This window comes from Brienomyrus brachyistius, chromosome 10, assembly GCF_023856365.1.
Source record: "Brienomyrus brachyistius isolate T26 chromosome 10, BBRACH_0.4, whole genome shotgun sequence".
Taxonomy (NCBI): domain Eukaryota; kingdom Metazoa; phylum Chordata; class Actinopteri; order Osteoglossiformes; family Mormyridae; genus Brienomyrus; species Brienomyrus brachyistius.
The window spans coordinates 17836650-17863689 of NC_064542.1; the positions used below are offsets into that span (position 1 = coordinate 17836650).

The 27040-nt window shown below is 41.3% G+C and overlaps 1 protein-coding gene and 1 long non-coding RNA gene across 5 annotated transcripts in view; one reads left to right on the top strand and one right to left on the bottom strand.

The window, feature by feature from the left end:
• The window catches only part of LOC125750613 (neurexin-2-beta-like), a 357714-nt gene that overhangs the window by 20695 nt on the left and 309979 nt on the right, over positions 1 to 27040 (bottom strand). For 3 of the 4 annotated variants that reach the window (XM_049028714.1, XM_049028716.1, XM_049028715.1), the window contains 2 exons: positions 19559 to 19730; positions 11984 to 12073 (listed from right to left, as the gene is read on the bottom strand). In XM_049028714.1, coding sequence (XP_048884671.1) covers positions 11984 to 12073; positions 19559 to 19730 — 262 coding nt within the window. The remainder of the gene's footprint in view (positions 1 to 11983; positions 12074 to 19558; positions 19731 to 27040) is intronic. The other variant, XM_049028717.1, reaches the window with a different exon arrangement.
• On the top strand, positions 1648 to 17909 carry LOC125750615 (uncharacterized). The gene is made up of 3 exons (XR_007400384.1): positions 1648 to 6001; positions 6405 to 7595; positions 17549 to 17909. It is a non-coding gene; the product is annotated as an uncharacterized LOC125750615 (long non-coding RNA).

The following is a 27040-nucleotide window of genomic DNA, read 5'->3' on the forward strand; positions in this document are numbered from 1 at the left end:
CCAATCCCAAACCACCCACAGTGTGCAATAGTGTCCAGGCCAATGGTCTCCACATGAAGTCCCCTGCACCAGCAAGGAGCCTCTGTAAAAGCCGAAGTTTAAAAGCAGCAGATCTGCTGGACATCTGTATAAGACCTTGCCCACCTTCCTCCCTCGCAAAAAAGTAAGACGCTCTGTGGTGTCCTGTGTAACTGCCCTAGAATAAATTTACTACAGTTTGTCGGATTATGACCTGAAAATTTTGTGGTGGATCAATACAAACCAGTTTATGTCAGAGATGATGCTACAGGGTTGCTCATTATTAATGTACTCCCTTTATATGACATCTTGGGGACTTGCCATTTCTACTTATTCAAGTTAAAATACTCCCAGAAAGTTCAAACCTCCCTTCTTCCATAGCACTGAAATCTTGAAATCAAGCCATCTGCTAATACTGGTTCTCTACCTGACTAATTCCCAACCAAAATGGCTTCTCTCTTCCCCTGTTAATCATGGCATATGATACAGCCCTGCATTCAGCAACAATTTTGAATAGTGCATCTAGATCCCGATGACCACTAACCATCAAGGTTATGTCATCAGACTATGCAGACAGATGGAAAGGGGATTTGCAATTATGTACTGACAGCCCCAAGAGTTCTGTCCTTAGCTGATGTAGAAGAGGCTCAACAGCCAAAGCATACAGCACTGCAAACACTGCACAGCCCTGTCAAATACCACTGTACACATTAATGGATGCACATAAAGTACCATCAACTTTGAGCAGACTTGAGAGTATTAGGCGGCTCTTGCACAGCAACCGCAGATTTTGTGTGCAAAGCATGAATTGGCTTCTTTTTGCTAAAGAAGTATTTTGAAGGAATTGTGAGCAAACTAATGCCCCCTGTGCTGTTGCACCTAACACGTCAGCCAGTGCATCTGATTTAGCTTTAAGTGCTCCAGCTCATTTCCTGTTTCTTGGGGTTTTGCCAAAATCCAGTCTCCATTGCCTCAGGGGATCTGGTTATCTCTTGGTGACATTGAAAGTGGACTATTGGCAAAAGATTTTTATTTGGGTTTTTGGCACTTCCCACCGCTGCTGTAAAGAAGCAAAGCATGGTTTCCGACATTTTTAAGCAAAAAGCTTCTTTAAAACTGGCATCATTTAAAAGTGCCATTTTGAAGCGCTAGTATGACCTTTTTGGCCTCACATTTTCCTACTGATAGCTCATTGTACTATACAGTGAACAGAGATGCCAATAGGAGATATAAAACACTGTCTACAGAAATGTCACATGATGTTTAAAACCATAAAAAGGTTCAATCTTTGTCATTAATTCACATTGTCCTTTGCATGAGCCCAAGTGTACTGCAAGATTTTTTTGTGTACCACTTAGCTTATTATTATACAATTATTTCAATGAGACGCATTTGAGAAGCAGTGTGGCGCTCTGCATAATTCCTGCTCATAGAAACCTCCTTTGCAATTAATTACCACCCACAAATAACAGCTTACAGATGTTAGGCAGCGGTGGCTTGATGGTTAGGGATGTGCACTTGTAATTGAAAGATTGCCGGTTTGAATCCTCAACCAGCAAGGCATTGCTGAGGTACCCTAATTAAGGTACCACCCCCAAGCACTGCTCCCTGAGTGCTGAATTAGCTGCCCCCTGCTATGTCACATATGGGTGAAATGCGGAGAACGCATTTCGCTGTTGTGTGCTGTGGTGTGTCAACAATGACAATTAATCACTAAATTCTATTTCAGCTACCAATTACATTGCTCACTATATGTGATGATCAATAAATAAATTAATCCAAGATAGTATAACATACAAGCAATGAAATGAAACCAAAATTAAATCTCAATCCATTGCTTTTTTACCATCACTGGTGATCTGTTTTTTTTTTTTAGTTTATTTTTTAACATAATAGACCTCAAATTCTACAAAAGTTCCTTGTTGCATTAAAATCTTTATGTCATGAATAAATTGTGAACAGTCAGGGAGGAAATACTCAACCTGAACCTCTTTCACACACTTGGCATTATGAGGAAATGAGCTGATATCTTCAGCTTTATACAATAGTGTGGTATCTGGTTGTGAACTCAAACGTGTTACAATTGGACACGTCAGCATTGCTATCCAATTGTTGGCTTTTTTCGCCCCTTTATTGACTTTATCATGTCCATTTTTATTCTTTAATCCAGGACTTTAAAAGAAGTTGGTCCTATCCCATCACTAGTAAGGTTGTAGCCCTCCCATGTATCACCATCCCAGTAGATGCAACCTGCTTATCACCTGTGCCCATACCAAGCTCTGCTAAGCTGCAATGGGAATAAAATGCGCAGGAACTATAATTTAAGACCCCCGCACACCAAACTCAACCATGGTCGCCATTGACTCTGCAGATTCCCAATAAACTTATCCTCAGTACAGGGTATTTCAGGTCCAGATGCTCAACTGGTTGGTCAAAACAAAATCTTGGTTGGGATTTGTAGCTTCTGGAGCTGAGATAAAAGATGGGACATCTAGCAAAAGAGATGTGTGAGAAACAAAGTGACTAACAGAAGATACAGTAGTGTTTGGTAGGAGAAGCTGGTTGAACTTCCTGACTGACTGGCTGGCAGACAGAAAGCTCGGTCCTAGGGGCTGGCCCTTTTGATAGCCTCTCCACATCAAATCTGCGTGCTACCACTATTCATCCCTGAAACCTGGATATGTAATCCGAGTGGATCTCGCCTGCCATGCAAATAGAATCAGGGAAATAAAACTAAAAATATTGTTTTTCTGGTCAATGCTAACTGTATATCTGATTGTAGAGGCAGGACAACACTGATACTGGGGTGAACTGAAAGGGGCGGTGCTTGTGACCATGAGCATGCTCTTAAGCCTTCTTGGCATGGTGGGCGTGGTGACACTGGCTCCCAAGAGGAATCTGAAGAGCTGCCGCTCACCAGAACAGTGGTTGCTACACATAGGACATCCGACAAACCTGAAGAGATTTTTATTTTTACCACTCATTCATTACGGGCAGCGTGTGGTGTTTCAGAGCTATAAATAGCCTTTCCAGTCCTGTAAGTCAGGGGTGTAATGAGGGCCAGCGCAGAAAATAGAATTTAACTGCACTGAATTTTAAGAGCAAGTGTGTGAAGCGGTGAAATTTGCAGATGCAGAAAATGACAGGAAGAATGCAAGATTGGAAACAGGGAAGCGCAAAGAGGTTTGGGAAAGGCGGTCACACAACGCAGGGAGGAGAACAAAACAAGGAGAGTGAGCGGAACAAAGGGGGAGAGCGAGCCAGACAAATGATAAATATTACCGAGAGGCAGTAGTTTTGGCAAAGTGATGAGTGTAATGCTTCCTATTGCTGTGATTTACCTCTTTTTATTAGTTTCCACGACATGGCAAGCTAATCTGGTCATGATCAGATGCTCAACTGCATAGAACACTATGTGGGTGACAAGGTGCCTGTTCCAGGAAATTGTACAGTAGAAAATAGATAATAAATTTCAGTTTTTTGCTTGGCGATAGTGGCTGCCAGCCTTTGCGAAGCACTGATCTGTGTATCTGAGAGCTCAGCTTTCTCCTAGATCCACAGAAAGACAGGCGCGTGGTAATTATTTTGGAAGTGAGCAGGTCTGCCAGTGGCCTGGGCAGCCCACGGCAAGGAGCCATGCCCAGCAGATGGTACGCAGGCTGCTCAGCTAATGGGTGTGTGCCCTTCTTGGGCTGGGGCCACTGGGAGCTCTGATTGGGCCAGGAATGTCACTACAATCCCATAGGTCCCTGTGAATCCGCACGAAAAAATTGACGCAAAGCAGTGACCTGAATATGCATGTAAAAATTCACGGTATTCTAAGAATGGGGAGACTCTTCAGACTCCTCCCAAGAAAGCAACTACCTGGGGAAAAAAGGCAGTAATTCAAGGAAAAACTTAGGATCTTACCCAAATAGCAACGAAGTACTGATGATAAAATGTGGCTGTAATTCAGATTCATAGAAATACAGAATAAGTATCTATATGCTATACATTTTGAAATAAATGTTTTTTTACAGAGTTGTCTTCAGAATCAGAGGCCTACTGAGCTTCCACTGAGACCCCCTTGTATAATCTGTCAGGATCTGCACCTGTCTGTTCCTGTGTGTCCTCCTCATTGTCAATGTCTTTAGTGTGTATTTCCTGTCTTTGTACTGCCATGTGGCTCAATAAGCTGAGTGTGTAGCCACTATTCTCTCTGTTGTGTGATCAAATCCAACTTCCTCTGTTTTTGTATTTTGTTCATTTAGTGTTTCATTTATATTTCTAGTTCCTGTGTTTTGTGACTTTTTTTTGCTTTGCCTTGGTTCTGTTTTACCTGCCTTTCGTATCCCAGTGTTAGATTCTGTTTCCTTGTTTCTCTGTCAGTTTCTTTGTTTCCCTGTTTGATCTCCCAGTTCCTTGATTTATTTATTAGGTTCACCTGTTTCCTGTATTCTTGTGCCAGTCCTTGTGTGTTACCTGATTTGCTCGTTGTCCTGCACCCTCCCTGACTGGTTAATTGTTTCATGTATCACTCCTTCTGTGTTGATACCTGGTTTGGTTGTGTATTTAGGTTCCTGCCTTGGTTCAGTTCCTTCATGGGTAATTGTATTTTTGGAGGTGTATTTCAGTTGTATTCAGAATGTTAGACGTTACCCAATGTTGTCTTATGTTTGTACTTTGTTCCCTGCCTGCTCCTTGTTGCCCTGACATTTTTGTAGTCTTTGTATTTCATGTTTTGCTTTTTAGCCCCTTGTGGTTTGTTTGTTTTTTTGGTGTTTCCTGTTTCTGTTAATAAACTACTGTTGTTTTCCTGGAGCCATCAGTGGATCATCCACCTTCTTTCCTGCCTGCACCTTGCCTCATCCCTGTGAAAGAAACTCTCAAGTCCAGGACACAATTTCAATTGGGTTTCTTTTTTTTGGGAGAATTGAATGGAATGGACTGTACGTAGATGTTCCCTTTGGCTGCCTAGGCTGGGCTTGAATAACAGACACTTATATGAATGGGTTTCAGTTGCACATGGTTCTCAGTGATGACTGGGACACTTAGGCCCGGAGTCTCTGCTCTCTGTTCCACCCGCATGAACTATTATAAGTGGGAAATTATCTCCTCCACACAAGGCACTGTTTTGTAATTACTGTAAGTGCTCTACTTATCTGAGAAGTAGGTGATTTTGTGCCAGTGTAAATTAATTTGTGACAATGGAGGGGAGGGATAGAATTCACCATAAATTAACAGCAAAAAGACAGAAGACTGGGAAGGAGGCATAGAATGCAACCAAGAAGACAGGCGGTGCATCAGAAACAGCTTGCTGGTAGAGTATAGAAGAAGAACAGTGTTTCACAGAAGGAGATACTAAGGTTAATGATGGGTCACTTCACAGGAGTATGGTGGTGGGCTAATTTTTGATGGAGAGAAAATAAGTTTACAACAGCCTGACAATGGATAGACTTCATGCTCAGTCTTTGGTTGTTTCTTGAATCTTTACTGATATTGTTGCAAGAAAATAAACAGTATGGGAACCATTGAAATCTTGCTACAGTAACAACAAATTAGGAAATACAGACACTCCTCACATAACTAAGATTTGTTCCTACGGCTGGGTCATTAAGAAAATTAGTCAATAAGTGAGGAGCTTCCCCTTACCGATAGCATATTGTACTGGTAACAGGTTTGTATCAACCATCTTTGTATATTGATTTAATAACACCTTTGCTATATATATAGTGTACTGTATACTGTAATAAACAAAATAGAGGAAATCAGCTCAATAAAGCACAGATTTATGGAAGATATATGTAATCTCGGGGATAATGAACACTAATGTAGTGAATACTGTGCAACTGCAGGAAGAAGACTGAGACTGAGAAGAGTGACACGAGAGGAGATGCTTGATGCTGAAATGCCGCGTCGCCGTATCGACAACCAAAGTTCTCATGCAGCGTACAATACTGATTGGTCGGAAAGCTGCTCATAATTCCGGGCGGCCATTAAACAGGTAGGTTGTTAAGTGAGGGGTGTCTGTACTACATTATCTTTGAACTTTTCTGATAAGATGTATGCTGTAACAAATAAGGGATCCCTTTTGCTCTTTGCTGAGTGATTAATCACAGACGTGTAAAAATAAGGATTGTATTCAGGGGCCATGTCCTACATTAATCGAGACTCAGCCATCCGCTCTATGCCTTAATGAGTCCACTGTGTGATACTCCCAATAAACAGTGCATCGTCTGAATTTTACAGCCCACTTTTTAGAACAAATGAAAAATATAGAGGGAGACAACACATGAAATTCCTCTGTAGTGTGTGCATTAATTTAAAAAAAATCTCTACGCAAGAAACACCAGGCCAGGGCAGCTGTTTCACAAACACGATTATGGTGATATGTGCTGTGCTTTCAGATACTTCAAAGACTAGGAGACTCCTGTCAAGTGCCTGCTTGGTACTGAGAAGGATGGTGATGTGCCTCAGAGGAAATGGATTGTAAATATTAAACAGGTGGACACATCTGGGAACGCGAGTACGGGAAAATGATGGCTGCTGTCATTTTGGCCTCAAAGCTGATCAACGTGTGTTGTCTTGCCCAGGTCATATACGTGCTATTAACTGTACTTATTCTGTTTTAAAAAAAGAGAATAAATTAGATGTTTCAGCTGTCACCTAGCACTGTCACAGATATGTTCTATCACAAGGTGCCCCCATCAGCGGAGCTGTTAAGGATTTTGGAAGGTTAACAGGCATTATGCACGGATTGAGCACTTCGCACCTGTGCATTAGACGTTTGTTGCTACCCTGTAAGTCAGGGGTATCCATCCTTTTTTGACAACGAGAGCTACTTTTACAAAGAAGATACCGAATTGCAACGGTAATGGGGGATGGGGGGGGGTAGACTTCCTCGTTTTATTTTGCCAGTTCCCCATCGATAATACAAAGGATTATCCATTAATTATCAATGGGTTTCACACCCCTGCCATAGGTAGACAAAATGACAGGTTTTGCGTACGTCAGATATGTACGTGAACACATGGGGTAGCCAAGATGCGACCCCCAGTCCCCCCCAGACTGACTCGATTTGCAAATTCAGCAGCCGACAAGTGTGTTGTATTTTTATATATCTTGGTCACACTTGAGTTTGAGGGGACATGAATAATGTAATAGTACATGCTTACTTAATGCATTAATTAACCAGTAACTAAGCGTCAGTTATGTCCTGATCCCATGTTCATCATTAATCGATCAAGACAGCTATTATCACTTAACTAATTAGTTAATAATGGTAAGACCACTTGAGGGGACAAGAATTACTTATTAACTTATTTACAACTCAAGAAGAAACCATAAACGTAGGTTTTCCCATGAAATACAACGTAAACTAATCCAAATGTTCCAAATTTTTTCAGGGCTGCCATTTGGAATCATCCTAACTCACAGCACCTCTGGCGGCCATCATAGGGGTGGCACCTGGCTTGGTCTAGTCACAAAGATATACATCTCAGACCACCTGTCCGTCGACTGCACAGTATCCATTGCCTGGGGAATCCTAAATGCAAGTCCCCCTATTTAGATGCAACAATGGATATCTTACTTGGGAGGTAGGACCCAGAACACAAATTAAGTTTCTTGATCTTTGATAGGGTTTTCAGAAAGATCATTAATTTGCCTCATTAAAAAGCTCTGAATCAAGCTGTGCTGCTGAATCAAAATCCACATACGCACATGCGATATCATGTGCTGATTTGGAAAATGTCAGGCTTTCATAGATAAATGTTACAATATATGTTAAAGGGATTTTGTTATTTTAATTCTGCAATGTTACAAATTTGAAAAAAAAAAGAAACGTATACTCATCCATTTTCTGTTACTGCTTATTCTTTTCAGGGTCATGGGGGTCTAGAACCTATGTACACAAGGCTGGGAATGATCTAGGGCAGGGCACCAAGCCACTGCAAAGCGCACTCACAATATAGGAAGAAATATAGTGTAGTGAAATACAGGGTAGTGTGTGCAAACTCATTGGGGTGCCAGCAATAGCAGTGTAATGATGTACTGTATAGGAAATGAAATTTAAGACATAATGCTAGAACAACATACTTACTGCCCTCTGACTAAATGTGAGCATTTTCATGAGAAATCTAGTCCATATATAAAAGGGTCTCCTGAAGTCACTGTGTTCCACCGATAGGGCCTGATTTGGTTTTGAAGTGCTGGTAACACTTAAGGATGGTTGAGGAGACACAATTAACTTAGTAACTCAGTTACTACTCAAGTACAAATCATGAACAAATACAGTACCTGCATGAAATATATGAAGTTATGACTGATTAATGAGCAACACTTAGGCTGGGTTGCACAAACGTGGTTTAACTTTCAAACTGGATTCTATCAAGATTTATCTACTAATCCCGTTGCACCAAAGTTTAAACCTAGTTTAAATTACTTTATTTGAGCCACATCAAGTGTTACCGAAGTGGAGATTTGAAGAGTGGGCAGTCACTCAATGACACTACTGTACCACACAATCACGTCTCTTCTGGTTCTGGTAGGTGGGCACTGGGGTGGACCCAGCCTTAATGGGAGTGGGTAGACTGGGAGCTGATAATGAAATAGGTCTGGAATATAAGCTTGGCTAGAGCTTGGGTTGGTTGTATGTTTTGTTTTGACGCCTTTCTCCACAAAATGGTGCACTCTCAACCTGCACCATATCATGGCTCAATGCAATGCAAAGTGCATACATCTCACTGGCCAGAGGAGACCACGCTGTAAAGGTGTTTCATGCAGCTTACAGGTCGCTGGACAAATAAAGAGTTATGCATTCTGCCCAGATTCACAGAAGAGAAATTTATCATATCATCTGGGTTTACCCATAGGTTATGTTAAAGCAATACTGCGATATAATGTTGTGCGGTGTGAAGACAAGGTTCCACTAGACTGACTAGAGTATGTGATACACATGAATTGTTTCTGATTTTAGAGTGTAGCCCACAGTTACCTGACAAAATGAACAGGTGGCAAATTCCCTGTGATTCTCATGTTGCAGGGAACTGCAGTCTACCAGTAGATTATGGGTTTTGGGGACATATAAGGCTATAGAGTACTGCACTAGAACTGCACTCTTGTGTCTAGTGGCTGCACACTCCCAGTTACTACTGGGAGTCATAAACCAGCACATTATAGTAGGTCTCAGTATTTTTTATTTTCCTTCCCTTATCCCCTCTGGTAACTTTAAAATCAAAAATGACCTGGTGAGACAGACAAGGATGGAAAGGAAAGACTATTAGGAGGCACCCGGTCAGCAGGAAACCACAGTATTGGTGGGGAAATGTCCCTACCGCCCATAGCCAAACCTACATCCCTTGGTTCTTCAACATTATTAATTCCTTAAGGTGAAAATAATTTTTTTTATGTTAATTTTGTGAGAACATTTTTTAAGCCTTTAAGCGGAATATGACTATTCCTGTCTTTGGTATAGAAGTGTTGTGAGGATCATGAAAATGTAATAATGCTGCTAGCCAAGGCAGATGTACAATGTAGATGTAGGTGGGAAATTTCTACCATGATTACAGATCAGATGTTCTAGAAACACCCCTCACCCACACCCAACCACCACTGCCTCCCTCCCTGTGCTGTGGGTGCAGAAATCCTAAATAGTGCAGCAGTGAAATGGCAGAATATGGACGGCAACAGTTTGCAGGATCCAACAGCATTCAAACACAAACATCAACATGCTAAGGTGGGCCAGTACATTTCAGCACTCGAAGGGTTAAAGAGGTGACATTAGCAACTTTTAAACCACATTGTTTAAATTGGCATCATTGCATAACACCAATGATAGTCAGTCCCTGTCAACTTTTAACTTATTGTCATAATTAAAATTTTCTGGCTGTTTTATGGTTAGTGAATATCTAATTATAGTATTAAAGGCAAATGTAATTAAGAAAGGTCCAGAAGACCAAGCAAAATACACTTAGAAAAGCAGAATCAAACTATTTACAGACATCTACTGAACTGGGTGCTGTTAGCGGGTTATGCTGGGGTTAATTGAAACGTTAAAATTCGGAAGAGGTGTAGCGCAAGGTGTGGCCTTCTGTGAAATTTCCCTTTTGGATCCAATTTAATTAGGACTAAACAACTCATGTAGTTCGCCTGATGGAGTTTATAATTTATAATAGAGCTAATATAATTTAGTTCTCATTGCTTTTTCTTAACAACCACATAAAATACCTATTTATGTTATAGTAGGCTGATTTATGATTATTTATGAAATATTCAGCATTGCCAATTAAAAATTCAATAGGAAAATTGTCCCAAAATTCCTACCGAGGTCATGTGAATGGTATTGATACTTGATATGTGAAAATGGGCAAAATGTATTTTATGGAAGCCGAGACACGCCATGAAATACTGCTATCAGATGATAACCGAATAATGTTCTTGAGATCTTAAGAAAATGAACATTGTTAATAGAATAATTACCACGGCTATCTGTTCGAATCCGCGGGAATGGGGAAAGCGGTATCACCACGGTTCTGTGTTTGAATACAAGGGACTGGGGAAAACCCCATGCCCACATGCACTAAGACCATCCCACCTCTTCCCCGCATGCACCAAAACATCCCTACCCCATCCCTGCATGTACAAAGACCATCCCGACCCTATTCCTGCATGTATTAAGACTTATGTCTTACGTCCTGTTCGAGAGCAGTGCACATAGAAGCACGTTTCTCTTGGTTTTAGACAAATTGTTCTTTAATAACCCTGTACAACATGGTCTACACTAGTACCAGTTGGTGTTAGGGTGGGAACAAATAATTTAACAGAAGAAAATATATAGCTATAAGAGCAATTTCCATTACCACGGTGTTACGGCACATTCTATCATCCCCACAGGAACACCGTAAAGATCATCTCTATTCACACTGTTACTGTGGGAATATTTTTATTTTTTCCTCATTCCTGCAGATTGAAACAGACAGCCATGGTGATACCATTTATACCGCTTTCCCCATTCCCACGAATTCGAACAGATAGCCGTGGTGATACCGCTTTCCGCATTCCCACGAATTCGAGCAGATAGCCGTGGTGATACCGCTTTCCCCATTCCCACGAATTCGAACAGATAGCCGTGGTTATACCGCTTTCCGCATTCCCACGAATTCGAACAGATAGCTGTGGTGATACCGCTTTCCGCATTCCCACGAATTCGAACAGATAGCCGTGGTTATACCGCTTTCCCCATTCCCACGAATTCGAACAGATAGCCGTGGTTATACCGCTTTCCCCATTCCCACGAATTCGAACAGATAGCCGTGGTGATACCGCTTTCCCCATTCCCACGAATTCGAACAGATAGCCGTGGTGATACCACTTTCTCCATTCTCGTGCAGCCCTCTAGTGCCAAACCATTGCAGGGTACACACTATTCACACCTTAGGACACTTTGACAGCTTCAATTCATAGGGAGGACATGCAAACTCCATACATGCAACATGGGGCCCAATCCCTGGTACCAGAGTACCAGGTACTGCTGAGCAGAATGCTGCCCTACTAAATGAGCCCAAAATGACGAAAAACACATTAGTCTTCTTAAGATCTCGAGAACTTTATTTAGTTATTCTGAGAAACTGGTTTAAAAAAAGATATTCAGATACTAGGCATCCCTAGTACTTATCTTGTGCAGAAACAGATATTTTTTGGTCAAAAGATGAACTAGGCACTTGAGGTGAACATCAGATTGAAGGCTGAATCAGCAGTTTTATTACGATTTGATCTGAACAGCACTATGTAACGTTTTGCTTAGCACGAAGTGCCAAGTTCATCGCTGGCTTGAATAAGATGGTAGGGATGAATCTGCAGGTGACCCGGGAATAAAAGGGGGATAATTAGTCTGCACCACACAGTCAGCATTGCTGCACCTCTTCCAGAAATGTAGCTTAATTAATTGGTTAAGTGGTTAATTATTTAATTAATTGCTTTTTATTACCTTTGTCAAGTAGCCATTCGTCAACTACCCGACCAAGTCTGTATGGGATTCTCTGTCTGGCAATAGCCAGGCGCTCACTATCAAAGCTCCCTTTAAAGAATTTGGAAAGACAGATTCAGCAGGTTAAAATCTGCAAGTTCAAAGGTTAAGAAAGGATAGAGAAAGGGCAACAGGTAAAGGTTTATCATGATATGTACTTTAAAACAACTTTAAGTTACCAGTGACTTTCTGATGGTTTTAATTAGAACAATTATACAGTTGCAAGTCAACTAGTTATCTTTACTTTTAAACTCTCTTTTATGAATCAGTTAAAATATTCATGTGTGATTTAGAAATGGCATATTTACTTAATATATCAACTAATTTTACTGCAGAAAATACACAGGAATCAATGTAACTATTAATATTCAAACCATGCTGGTTATATTTACTGATTATAATTAGAAACACATACAATAACACTTTTGCTTAAACAATAATAATATTCACAATACAAAACAGTGTCATCAGAAATCATAAAATCTAGTTTAAAATACATGAAAACAAGCATATTGTTGGTAGAGGAAGACATTTTCTAGTTTTGGTGCCATTCAAGGAGTATCTGTAACAATGTCTTTATAAAATCATTTATTCACTTTCTGCTAAATATGAACCAAATATCTGGGTGCTGGTTGTCCAAAAGACTGTATTAGTGAAGTATGAGGAACCAGAACCAAAGGTTTAGTTCCACTAGTGTCCTATCGTAAAGCCCCCTTTGAACAGCTTTTTTCAGGAAAGTCAGGCCACACAGCTTAGAGCAAGCAGCATCTGTCAGTGCACAAGGCACGTCCTACTTCCTATGGAAACCCACCACAGGTCCAGTGATGCAGCCGTGACTATGACGGACTCCCTGGGGAGGTGCCACCAGCTAGCAGTACTGCTGAACTCACTGCGCACACACTGCACATTTCCCAGGAAAGAATAAGGACATGAGTGGGAGGATGCAGAGAAGGGGGAGGTACTAAAAGACAGGACAGGATGAAACAGGAGAAAACAAAGAGGAACAAAAGAAGGGCACACATGCCAAACATGCCTACTGTACTTCATGCCAAATTCGCACTTTTTATAACTGGCACTGTAATTACACATGACCACTTTGTATTATATAAAAAAAATTTTGTTAAAACTTACTATTTATGTGAAATTTCTGTTTATATATATATATATATATATATATATATATATATATATATATATCTTTTTAATGAATGACATTTCAATACTGTGTATATTGTTGTATTGAATCTTGAATATACTCACATAGCTCCTTTTTCTAATTTAATGGTTAATATCACCTGTCATTGTCATGCTATTGAAATTTAAAGATTCAGTCACATTATTGTGTTTTCATTTGATAGCTTTTCAAATATCATTCCTATTCTTATGTATTCACTAAGATCAACATTATACCTTTATATATACCGTATAATCAACTTGGGGAGATTTGAAAGCCTGGCAGAACTGAAATCTTCTCTAAAGAAAAGGGAAATGGAGGAAGGAAGTAATGAGAAGAAAAATAGATGAACGAAAATAGAGGAATATAGCACATTCCCCATCCCACTGCAAGAGTGTCAATAGCTGCTGATAAGCCACTGTGCACTGGTAAGATAATACAGTGTCCGTCCGTATGGTTTGTGGCCCTTCATGCAGACTCAATAGGATGAACTAGTGCAGGGGTAGGGAACCTGATCCATGGAGAGCCGGTGTGGGTGCGGGTTTTTGGGATGGCCTCTCAATCAGCCAATAATAAAGCAGCGATTCTCAACTCCAGTCCTTGGAATCCACTGTTATTGGCTGACTGAGAGGCCATCCCAAAAACCCGCACCGGCTCTCCATGGATCAGGTTCCCTACCCCTGAACTAGTGTCTGTCTATATGGTCTCTCCTAAAACATTAGCTTTGTAGGATGGGTTTGTGTCCATCCCTGTGGGCTCTCCTGCAGCAGCAAATGAATGACTGCCTCCCACATTGTGCAAATTACAGGCTGCTCATTTTGCATGCTGCTAAATGGAGGTTGCTCAGTAGGTGCATCAAGAGGGCCGCCTGAAGGAAAGGCTCCTGCTACAGGGGGCAGTGCTTAAGCTCCAGGACAGTACCCTCCCTGAGACGAGAACTCAGTGCTGGCACTCTTAGGGAAGAGGAGGTTGTAGCAGAAGGATTTGCTGCATGGAGTAAACACCTTAATTAGCCTGCGACTGTCAGATGAAACACCATTCTGTGGAAGGAGGGGTGATGCTGTTTATCATCACTTCAGGTAGCTATTATTTCATAGTTTTTCCTGGCAGCAGGGAAAGTCAGGGCTCCATGGCGAGTCCCCCCGGGGCCCCGCAGGTGCTCAATTAATCAACAGAATGGAATTGTGGGTATGGTAAGATTCCCATCGCTGTTTTGCACAGTGAAGATGCAGGTGTCATGTGCATTTGCCGCCCTGGAGACAGGCAGCAATGGAAAAGCTAGTGTCATCCTCAGCAAAACCAATACCATGGAGGATGGCCTCCGGCTCGCTCCCTTATTGATTCAGAGTGCTAGGAAAAAGTGACCTGCTCAAGAAATGAAAATCAAATGCAAGCAATACTAGCTACTGAGCAGGAGTGGTGAATAGAACGGTGGATAGATTCTGTGACCAAACACGTTGCGGTTTGTACTGGCCTCCTGATGTAAAAACAGAAGAATGCCAGTACAACTATGTATAACATGACAACGGAATTGAGATTTAATCAACAGGCTTTACTTCATTTAAACACTCGTGTCTCAGTCTGATAGAAATACACTGTATGCTTTTCATTTGTTACGCTGGTTAATAACATAAACATATTGGACTGAGGTACGAGGCGTTGTCCTGTAGAAGGACTACGACTCGTGCGAAAAGTGAGCACAATGTTGAGAATGGTCTGGTGACAGACCAGTATGGCTCAGCACCATTTACCAAATGTTGCATATTTAACTCATACGACAGTTAAGTTAGCTATGGCTTTACAGTGAACGTGTTCTATAACTCAGTTTATCCCTGTAAATAATGGATTGTTTACAAGGACAATTGAGTCCTAAGTCAACTGCAGCAGCGATTTTCAAAGTGGTACCGGGCTTAATCACTAAATATGCCTTATATTACTACAGAATGAAACATAAGCTTCTTTGCAGAGGATTTCCTTCATCTCTTACCTAAGTCTTATTTTAAAATCTGTGTTTTTCTCATTTCCTTACACTGATATTTTTGTCTATAACAAATTTGATGGATGTAAATAGACTTTTACTGCCTCTGCAGAGCTATTTTTCAGACCCATTCACTTGTTAATGTCTGGCAGCACAAAAGAGACTGTGAAATCAATGTTGTTCATTTTTAATTACCTGAAGCAACCTCTTCGTATCCTTCTGGGCACCCAGAAGTTGATTACTGTTGGCAAATGATGTAACCACAGCCATGGGACATGCAACCCAAGTCCTACGAGGCATCCCAAGAATTAGGTGTTTGCTACCTGATGCCAAAGTGTCTTCATAAAATTACCCCTGATTTTGGAGCTTTCATTATAATGTGCTTTGTGCTTTGTTCCCTTTGTCTGCAGAATGAGGCCTATATATGAAGGACAAGGTTCAAATGAAGACCCCCCCTCTTCATTTACCAAATTCTGGGCAGTTTCTTGAATGTGCTGCTGAGTTCCTGCTAAGATGAATGACGGAAAAATAGAGAGAGAAAAACTGAAACAGATACGGAGCTATAAAAGGGAATTATAGGGTAATCGACTGCTTTCCATACCCACCCCAGAGAAAGTTGTGCGAGACAGTAGCTGGGGCAGGCATGAGATAAGAGAGGGGATAGAGAGACTAAGAGGATGGGAGAGAGATGGAAGGGGACAGAGAAATTTGGGGGGGAGGGGCAATGTGGAACGCCCACAGAAATGATTCCTGGAGCTCCTTGCTGTGTCAGTTTTTCTCCATCACTGACATTTTTCTAAATGGTCTTTAAGTAAAAAATGTTTTTTTATAATAGATTACTGCTGAGGGGTGCCTGCTTTTAATAAGGAGTATGTATTTATGTGTTCAACTGTGCATTTTGACAATTGTTGCAGGCAGTGGCGAGCCAAAGTGGAAACTGAATTTATTGTTGTGTAAGTAGTGGAGCAAGGCCATGTGAGTCCAGGGTCCCATAATGACTGGGGCTACCATCAGACAGGAAGTGACAGACGATGAAGAAATTTATCTTCTTACAATCTAGCACCCTATTCTGATTGATGACAACATTGTCTAAATGTGAGTGTAAAACCAGGATCGCGCCAATTAAACCCTACAAATCATGATTAAATACGCCACTTCAGAGCCTGCAAAATGAGTGACACGAAAACCAAAAGTATGTTGAGAATGGGCATTATCTGTTTGAAGTGAACCTCACTGTCCTGTCTGTCAGCATGACAAAACTGACGTTCCATTTAGAGTCAGATGCTTTAGAGAATTTAGAGTCTCTATCTGAAGAAGTGTATAGAGGTCACTGGTACTGTGCTGTGCTGTGCATATCACCAGTGGAAGAGCAGAGATTAACGTTCTAGGAGAGTATTAGTGCTGCAGTCACAATGGTTTCTATATGAATGTAAATGGGAAACAAGCAATTAAGAACAAAATTTGAATGAAATATAATTAAAAAAAAGTTTGAATGCCTTGTTCTGACAATATATGTGTCCCAATCTGAAAGACACCATGATGATTGTTAAGCAAAAAATGCAGAACAGAGCCAGTTTCACTTCATTAGGTGAAATGATAAGAGGTGATTCTAATCAGCTGAGCTACCACATGCAGAAAAACTATAACCCTGCATCCTGATGTGAAACAATGAATGTAACATTCAGATTTCTGCCAATTCAGGTGCCCCGTGGTGGGACAAGATTTTCACGCACACTTTCAAGCTGAGACGCACATTTTCACTCAGTTTCAAGTTGAGAAGTTGTTACACTGCCGATCACCAGAGTCTTTACTCAATGTCTTGTCTCAGAGGTGACACATGTGAGCAGAGAAATGCAAAATAATGGATAATGGTTTTCTTAAAAACTTGTTTACACAGAAGGACACAAGAGCACTCGGAATATTTTCTCTCTTACCTCAGAAAATATACAACTCTTCCGGCGACTTGTTCTTAAAAAAACCCGATGCTACTTTAATACTATCTGCACCGTATATAACACATAATCCCACGACAACGGGTGACATTACAGTCACCCCAATTTTTGGTGGTACTCCATCTTGCGCTTGTGTCACATTAATTCCTTGTGTATGTGCAGCGGAAAATGCGTGGTGGCCATGACGCATGGAATATACATCAGGCCCTTCTGAGTTATTTTCGTGTCCACCTCCTGACATCATGTACACAATGTACCACCACGGGCCACAATATATATCACTATTTATATTTATCTATTTGTATAAATCCTTCATACTGATATAAAACAGCTTTACACGCCTTACAGTGTCAGCTTTTATTGCATCACAACATTAAGTAAAGTAATTTTGATACATTTCTTTTGCTTTGTCTCCATGTTAGGTTGGACTGACTCCAGTACCAAACTCCCTTCTGGAAATTCCACTATTCCTGTTCAGCCTCACTTGAATATTGATCTAAATATCCATCATTTATATAAGCACTTCCTTTTCTCCCCAGTACCCTTCTGAGGTAATGTGTGTATTGTCTGACAAACCAAGCTGTTGTGATGGGTCTTCTAACCTTGTTTCTTTAACCCCGCGCTGCCCTACCCTACTCCTGCAGATTTACCACCTGGCAGAGCTTAAGTGCAGCCTTAATTTAATACACCTGACACAGATAATCAGGCCCTTCAGTTGCATCTCAGTATCAGAGCCAACCATGAAGCTAAGCTCTGCACTGTGGTGGGTTGCCAGGAAGAGGGTTGAGCAGCCCCCCCCCTTAACTTTTCTGATGCCCTTCTGACTCTGATAGGGGTTTTCCCTGGTGCTCTGTGCACTTCCTGGATTTGACTGACTGCCTGACTTTTAGACTGTACTCTGGATTTCAGACTGGTTTCTGATTCTGTACTCGGATTCCTTGTTCATTTCATCTCTGAATGGGTAGAGTTCTGCTGGTGAATCCATTCCACCAACTCTCTGCTTTCCGTACATGTATGCATTACCGTTCCTAATGACTATATACGTACTATTGTATTTTAACTGCGAGTTTATTTCTTCTATCCAAGTGGTGACTGGAGACCAACAGAGAAGCTGTTGACTTCCTGTACATGGAGTTGAGGTAGGGATTTGGATTGCCTGCACTTTCCGCGGGCTCCTACGGAGAGGCCGCCTTTCTAGGGCCTGCCTTGGACCATATGGCCACCTCTATGACTCCTATTACCCTTTCTGGCTCCACCTTACAGCATGTGTAGACGCAGCAAGTGCTCTTGCCAGTGGACAGATGGCAGCTTACTTACAAGTTGTGACCCAAGAGGTCTGGAGAATTGGCAGCGACACCCAGTCCATATGATATGAAACAGACAGCTGGAGTCAGCTGAAGGATTAAGTTGAAGGATGAAGGTTTTAAGTATGAGCAAAGTAACAGCTCACCTCTTAAAGCAGTTATTAAATGCAAACATCAGATTGACTCCTAATGACCGAGCCACAAACCACCTTCTGAGTACTTTTAAATCGGAATGGAGGATGAAGAAAGAATAAGGCAGGAATGATAACTGCAGCCCATTCATCACTGCAGTGAGGACACTGAACATCTAACCCAGAATTGCCTTTGAAATAAAGCTACTTTCAGTTGTGACAGAAGCAGTGGAATTCAACCTGGAGCTATTAAGGACACGAAGACCAGCAGCAACACAACCTAATGGCTCATATATTAACTTCTCTGCAGGTGTGGTCCAAAAGTACCAATTATGCATAGTAGGCACCAGAAACTTAGAGAATGTCTTCCTCTCAGAAGCTGCAGGCAGCAGATGACGACCTAGAATGTGCACGATGGGGGAAGAGAAAGAGAGAAACTTGTTTTTTTTTCGACTCTCAGCAGAAATTACAGTATCATGTAGAAGAAGGACCATTCACACGATTCGATAAGCCAGCAGAAATACAAGTTCTGTATCTCATGCTGAGGCATCGCTCATACTCTCCTCCCCCATGAGACTGCTGGAATAGTAGCTTCAGCTCATTGTGCCCCTACTGCGATCAATAGCTCTTTGCGGGGCTGGGGGCTGGTTATGATGTGTATGTGTACGATTTAAATAAGAGACAGTTAACTGGATCTCTCCATATGCCAGTGTGAGCATTTAACTGTGAATTGCACAAATGCTTCAGGTAACATTATAGATTAAGAGCAATAAGCAACAAAAGAATTACTCCAAAGTGCCGAATATTCCCTTTGTAAATTTGAATGCTTCATTCTGTGCGTACGTTTCATCAGTTGTCAGTGGTGACTGCAGGATGTTCTCTCTCTTTTTCTCTTCCACCATATGTGCTCTTTGGGCATTTCAGTAACCCCATCTTCATTAAGTCCCCCCCCCACCCCCGATTTTCCTGCCCCCGGTCACCCAGGCCCAGGTCCTACCTGACGGGAAGCGCTCGATAACCGGCTGGTTGTCCACCTGGAGGGTTGCATTGCCCCCGCTGCGAGTGAAGCGCACCACATGGTATTTGCCATCGCTCACCATGACAGCGCTCTCGTCTATGGTGATATCGTCTGTCCCCACATTGAAGATCACGCCGATTTTCCCACTTTCCTGCAAAGCAAATGGAATAACAGCAATAGTGAGACTGACATTCTGCCTTCTATCCCACTCTGTCCCATTCCACTCCATTCTGATCACTAGTGTCCTATTGAAACCCATGTCGTTCAGTAATATTCAACCTTCCTGCCAGCAAAACCCTAAAAATGCACCCTATTAAAAAACAACAAGAAATATTCAGAAATTGTGCCTGTAAGGGTTACCTGAAGATCATTTTCATTAAAGGGGACTTATCATCCTATTCTGGTTTTCCTCTTTCCTTCAGTGTGTTATATCTATTTATGTGCTTGAAAACAGTCTGCAAAGTTTTAAGGCCCAAAATTCATCACAAAAACCACTCTTCTCTAATCTGCCTGAAACACCTCATTGGAATACCAGCCCTTACTTCCATAACATGGTGAGCTCACAATCCTTATTGACTGTCTGTCTAGCTGCAAGAATCTGTCTGTAGATTGTAAGAAAGGAGTGGAACTTGAAGGGCAAGCAGATCCAATTAGAGCACATCAGGGGTGGGGCTTAAAGGTCTAACAGAGAATTTCAGACAGGGTGAATAGAGATGTAGCGTAAGAGAAAAATAATATGTCTCTGGAACATGTAAATCTCTTCCAGTAGAATTATGAACAGTGAAAATGAGCATAATAGGTCCACATTAAAGGAAGCAGTTGAAAATACCGCTACCTGCTGCCTGACCTCTCTGAGGTTGACGTCAGCCATGATGCATTCATTGGCTATTGGGCTGGTCACATGTAGGGAAGTGGGCCGCCCTTCCTGTTTATCATCTCCCTGCACATCCCTGAATGTTGACAAGCCCTCAACGTTTTTGCTTCATTACTCAATCCCACCCTCCCTCCCAAACCTGCCCCTGACCCCCCCCCCCCACCCCCCACCCACTTCATCCTCAAGTCCTCTGTCTCTATAAAGGTTAAAGTAATTTCCAGAGGCCTCCCCTCTGCAGAACAGCTGTATGGCAGGAGAACTGGCAGGACATGTGATGGGGGAGGAGTGGACAGGCCTCTGCTGATGTAGCCACTGATATCACTTCCTCCGCAACTGTAATGACAAGGCGGACTGTCCCGACTGCACAAGCCTGTCACATCACCCTCTTCTGTTTAGGACTGGCTCGCTGTGTCAAACAGAGTGGTCTGACAATCAACAGCCTTCCAGGTACACTCAGAATGTCCTATAACTGACTAAAAATACCTCATTTATTTTGAGGTTCATTTAAGAAGGTTTCACTGGTCTAAGCCACATTTACTTATTAAGGTACATCCAATGTAACAAGCCTTGAGACCATTTAAAATAGATGATTAAAAATATGAACAGTATACCAAATCAGTTAAGTGAATAAAAGCAGAGGTTGTAAGTGGACTGGATTACAGGCCAGAACTGGGAATCAACAAGGACTATTCTGGCCTGGGTCAATTCATTGAGAAAATGGTGCAACATGATTATGAGTTTCCATGCAGGATCTTCCTGATCGCTGTTGCTATTAACCTCTTTTAAAGGAATAAATGGGAATTCCCACGTCACATTTCTCAGTGTTATTAATGGATAGCCAGTGCTGTGCTGGTATCACGACTGACTAGAGCTGTAATGCTACACAAAATTCCAAATGGTTTTGGGCCCCCAGTTCAATGCAACTCTGCTACAGCATGGAAAACAGAATTTGTTTTGAAAGTATTTATTAAAACTGCAATCTCAATCAGGAATAGTAGTAATAAACCAAAGGCAATGCATTTGTTGACGTGCCTGAATAAAAGAATGTAAGAAAAAAATGTCATACTGAACCAAATCTCATCTATATCCTGTATTCTCTACTACCGAATGTAGTTGCATATCTGCAGCCATAAATGCCCCCATAGCCACAGGTACTTTTTAGCTTGGTCTGAACTTCCTGGCAAAAGCACTTAAAATGCTTGCTGATGCTGTTTCTGCCTTGCTCCATTCATGCACTCACTCAGATGTTGTTGTCTCAAATGAGTTAGCATGTTGGATGTCTCTACAGCAACATATCTGAGTTGCTTTATTGGGAAACCAAAATGTTCCCAAATTATGACAGACTGTAGCCAGGCATTAGCCATGACTGACTCACAGCCATAATGTTTTCTGTATTGAAGAACTAATTGTGAATTTAGGCTCTGCCTGTGTCAGTCAATGTATTCATTCTTTTCACTGTGCGTAGCAAACTGAAAATGAAGTGAACGGTGCATGATGGATACATTTATTGTTACAGGACCACGACTGACCTCAGCTAGAGGTCCTACCACGGTGATGACGCCTCCAGTAACACTGTCTCCCCTTCCATGAACTAGGACACATTGACACTATACCATACAGTGCATGCATCAGGTTAAACTATAATGGATACACTGTGGCTTGTACCGCACCTCAAATTAATAAGCTCCCCCTGTGTTTGTGTGGGTTTCTTTTGGGTACTTGGGTGTCCTCCCACCATGAACAGATGTGGCATAGGTGAATTGCTGTTTCTAAATTGCCCTCAGTGGGTGCCCAGAGATAGGCCTCAGGCTTGCTGTGACCCTGCATTAGGCAACAGTGGCAGCTTGACATTTTTTTAACAGAATTGCATATTTGTGGCATTTCCTATATAAATATATCCATCCATTTTCCAACCCGCTTATCCTACTGGGTCGCAAGAGGTCCGGAGCCTATCCCGGAAGCAATGAGCACGAGGCAGGGAACAACCTAGGATGTGGGGCCAGCCCATCGCAGAAATATAGAAATATATATATACATATGTCTGTATGTATGTAAGAAAAACTGCCAGAATATTTCTTTCTTATTGTCTTATTTAAGGGGCATCTTGTGGAAGTGTATGAGAGTATGAGATCGGAATTAGAGTCAAGGTTTTGTCACAAAGCACAAACATGCACAAGGAATTACACTTTGTACGAAAGGTGCAGACATAAGGACAGACAGGCTAAAAGACTAATATAGGGCTAAATAGAAGCCTGTTAGCAATTATATCAGCTATAGACATGTAGAAGAACAAAATCTAAATAAATATGTGTACAGTTCATTTTTAAACTGGATAGAGGGTAAAAACTCAGAACAATTTAACGTGACGTCAAAGTGCCAGTGAGAAGAAAAATAGTTTTTTTTTTAGGACAGTTTTGTGGTGCATTGAGGAGATCACTGATCCATGGCTACTACAGCTTTTGGGAAGACGTCGTTCTTAGGACTGTTGGTTCTGGATGTCACGGCTTGAAAACGCTTTCCACTTAAAGGTTATGGAAAAGGTGATGACCTGCATTATTGGGGTTGTTAATGATCTTTTGAGTCGACTGACTAGTCTAGCTTGTTACAAGTCCTGCATGGGTCGGAGACTGCAGGTGATAATTTTGACTGCAGGGTTGCAAACTTTGGTCCGCTGGCTGGAGTGAGATTTTCAACTTGAGACAAGTCTACAGACGCATTTACACGTATGTAACAGTTTTATTACCTTCCAAATAGTCTGTAGGGTTTGCACACTACTCCAACGCTTTTTATGAAGCTAATTCTAGGTTTATAATAGAATAAAACAAATTTGCCATAAGAGTTCTTACATGAGCGTGACAGTCTGAAAGACCTATGACTGATCTGATAGTACATTGAAGTTTTCCCCTGTTCTTAGCAGAAGTCGCACCAAACTACACCGTTATTGGGCCAATCGGTGTGGTGTCATCAGCGAACTTCATGAGTTACACCAAAGGGCTACCAGAGGTACAGTCATTAGTATAGAGCGTGAAAAGCATGGAGATTAGAAGGTGGCCCTGTTGAGCTCCAGGACTGATAACCAGACGGCTAGATACAGCATACTGTAGCAATATCCAGAAACCTGTTGGCCCTGAAGCCAAACTGAAGTGTTCAAAGAGACTGTGTAGCTTTTTTATGTAAGTGAGGATGGGGTGCTCAAATGTCCTTGTCAACACAGATATCAATGCTACTGGCCTGCTGTGTTTGAGGTCCGAGGTTTTGGCCTTCTTGGGGAAAGGAACGATGTTGTTATTATATTGTAATTCAGTATTGTATATCTAGACTAGTTAAAGTAATTTTCAATTATTTTATTACCTTTTATTAAAAAAAAAAACAATGATCAAATGAAATGCAATATATGGTGTCACAGAAAATTCTGGAAGAAAATTCTCAGAGATGAGCTCCGCTAAATTAGAATTGTGCACAGCATGAATAAAGGCCTATGCTGTGCTTCTTAACGATGACTTCTATGTTGCTGTAATGACATTTTAATGATAGTCGCCTTGAGCATAGTATCTCTGCAGCGAAACTCATCACAAGCACAAGATGAGTAGGGTGGGGTTCGTCATTACAGGATGTTAATGTGAGGAAGACAGGAACTGTCTTTGGTGAAAAGTAACAATTACTTCAAGGAATTTTAACAGAAAAAGAGGAAAAGGTTTTTAATACAGGCAAAACTGACCCTGAATGACACATACACTTCACTGACCTTTCATGCTAAATAACTACCAGGCCCTAATTTTAAAGCTAGCAGCATTTGGCAACTTACTTCTTAATTGTAGAGCAGTTATGAATGTTTTAATAATCTATGTTTTTTTTTTAATGTAAAAAAGAATCACACTGAAAGTTGCCCAGCAGACCTATGCAGTTTTGTAATCTACAATAAGATCTGTAATCCTTCCCAAGTATAGCACCAGATCTGTTCAAAAATATTGAAGTAACCCTGAAAAAGATGTGAGTCATAAATTCTGCAAAACAACTGAATAGGGATATATATATGCTGACAAACAGCCAGCATTGGTATCCGCCACTTACGACATCCCTTTAAAATTAGCATAAAATATCAGTGTTAGACAAGTCAGATGAACTTTGTCATTTTTCATTCATATTTCATTTTATTGATTAGAAAAAATTCTGCAGTGAAATCAGAATGGTTAAGAAAAAGTATTTTACCCTCAGATACTACATTGGAATTTATTACAGAAAGCTATGCAATTCCCCATTGCCACCATGTGAAAAAATAATTGCACTCCCAATAACTAGTTATGCCATCTTAATCAGCAAAGACTGCAGCAAAACACTTCCTGTAGTTAATAATCAGTTTCTCACAGGCTCGCCCAAACAGTACTGCTTTTTTTCAGTTATATTTGTGAATTCATTAGCATCACTGTTGCCATAATGGGAAATCACTGAGGTCCTTATGTAGCAAAGGTCTTATTACTACAGTATATTACAACACATGTCTGTCACATCCAAGGCTGATGCTTCACTTCCTTGTGCATCCATGTATTTCCACTTGCAGTTCTGGATTACTTTATGCTCTTGGAAAGGTTTTAGCGGGAACATTTCAACAGTAGGATGAGATGGTAAGTTCACCAATAAGGACAAGTTCACAAATAACACAATGCCACAATCGAGCAAAATATTTCTTCAACATGCGTGTCCCTGATGGTAGCTTATCATCAGACCACCAGCTTCAGTGCTGTAACGTTATATTTTGGCATAATCCTCAAGAAAAACGTGTGACAGGTAACAGCAGAGGTCATAGATGGAAGTAATAGAGAAATGAAACCTCAACTGGACTGTTAGTGATGTCATTGTGAGGGGGGATGGTGGCCTTTAGATCTAGAATTTGGAGCAGAGCAGACCATAGATCTCTTTATATGTTCCCCACCCATATAATCACATAAAAAAGTTGCAGTAGCTACAGTAGGTTAAATACTGTCTCTTATTAAGTCATGCAGAAGAGGATCTGCTATGAGGTGTAAATCACGTCTGCCAGCCCGTTAGCTGAAGTGTGAGGATGTTCACACACGGAGAATGGATTTGCACTTCTGAGTCACGGTGCTCACTCCTTTAGTGCCTGTTCACGTGGTTATGAACCCCTCTCAAGATTTATATCTCATGAGCGACATTCACATTCAGCATTCAACGTGTACAGTGCAAAAGTCTTAATGTGTAGGTGAACAAAAACCGTTTTTCTGGGCGAGTATTTGCTCAGGAAAAACCATATATGATGCTGGAATATATGGATGCAAATAGTTATACAATAAAAAGGGAGAATAATGTCTTATGTCATGGTTGCGGAGCTTGATGCAGGCATAAAGTAGGCAGCAATCCACTCTGTGGCTCCACTGATGGACAAGCTGCAGGGAAGTTCCTCCCCTTTCTAGGGAACTTGTGAATCTGAGCATTTGGCGTCTACTGCTAGCCTGGAACACTTAAAAACAAGGCATGTCCCATAACAGGTGTTCGGAGAGCCAACACCACTGTATCTGAGCTGGTCACTGGCCATAACTGACCCAGATAGTGGGGGCTCCAACCCAAGCACTGCTGGGTCTGCAGCAGGTGCCATGGACACACATGTATCCCAGCACAAGGGAGGACACAGAGCCTGGGAATCATTGTGTTGAACCAGTGATTCTGTTACAGATCCCAAGGAGAGTGTTGCAATTGGCCTCAAACTCATGACCAAAGGGTTTACAGCCACACGCTCAGCCCAAAGAGTGATGCAGCAGTCCAGGGAGTTGGGGAAGCACACTAAGGACTTGAAGGACAAGAGACAGGGTGGAGAAAGAGATGGCCAGCAACACCTGCTGGCCAAATGGGGAGGAGACATGAAGGGTAGAGTTGGGCAGTACAGTCCCTAACAGTAAGTTATTGGTGTCTTGTTGGATTGGTTGTTAAGGAAGAACTAGTTCCCAAAAAGGTCCTACTTTGATTGTTTGAAAATGGTTTGTATTTGCAAAAGCCAGTCGTCAATTCATATTTTGATTTGCAAGCATGCTGTAAATCTGTATTGTGATTTAACCTTAGTTTTTGTTCAGTTTACACTTTAGATTTCTGGCTGTAGCAGCCCAGACTGCTCACAATCAAAGACATAACAAGTTTTCAGAAATACTTAAGTGTAAAGTGAACTAATGGGACTGATATGATGTCCTTATTGTGTGCTTGTTAATCAAAATATATTCTTATGCTGCTGCTGCAGTATAAGTGAATTTCACTAAAGCTGTAATCTGTGATTTGTTTGGAAGATGACAAGCATAAAAGATGACACAACCAACCAGACAGCATTACCGACTATTTCACCTGTACGTAGGGAGGTTCAGGCTCTGCCAGACTATGATTACCTCTCAAACAATAGGAAGCTTACCTATGAAAAGGGAACTCAGTGCATACTGAAGAATGATAGAAGTTCCTTATTGTACACTTACCTTTCTCTTGATGTTTTCTTTGGTCTTTTTAAGTTTCTTGAAGAATCCTATGTAGCAAATTTCAACATTGACACAACAGACTAAATATTGATGACTATCATGAAACTGAAGTTAGTT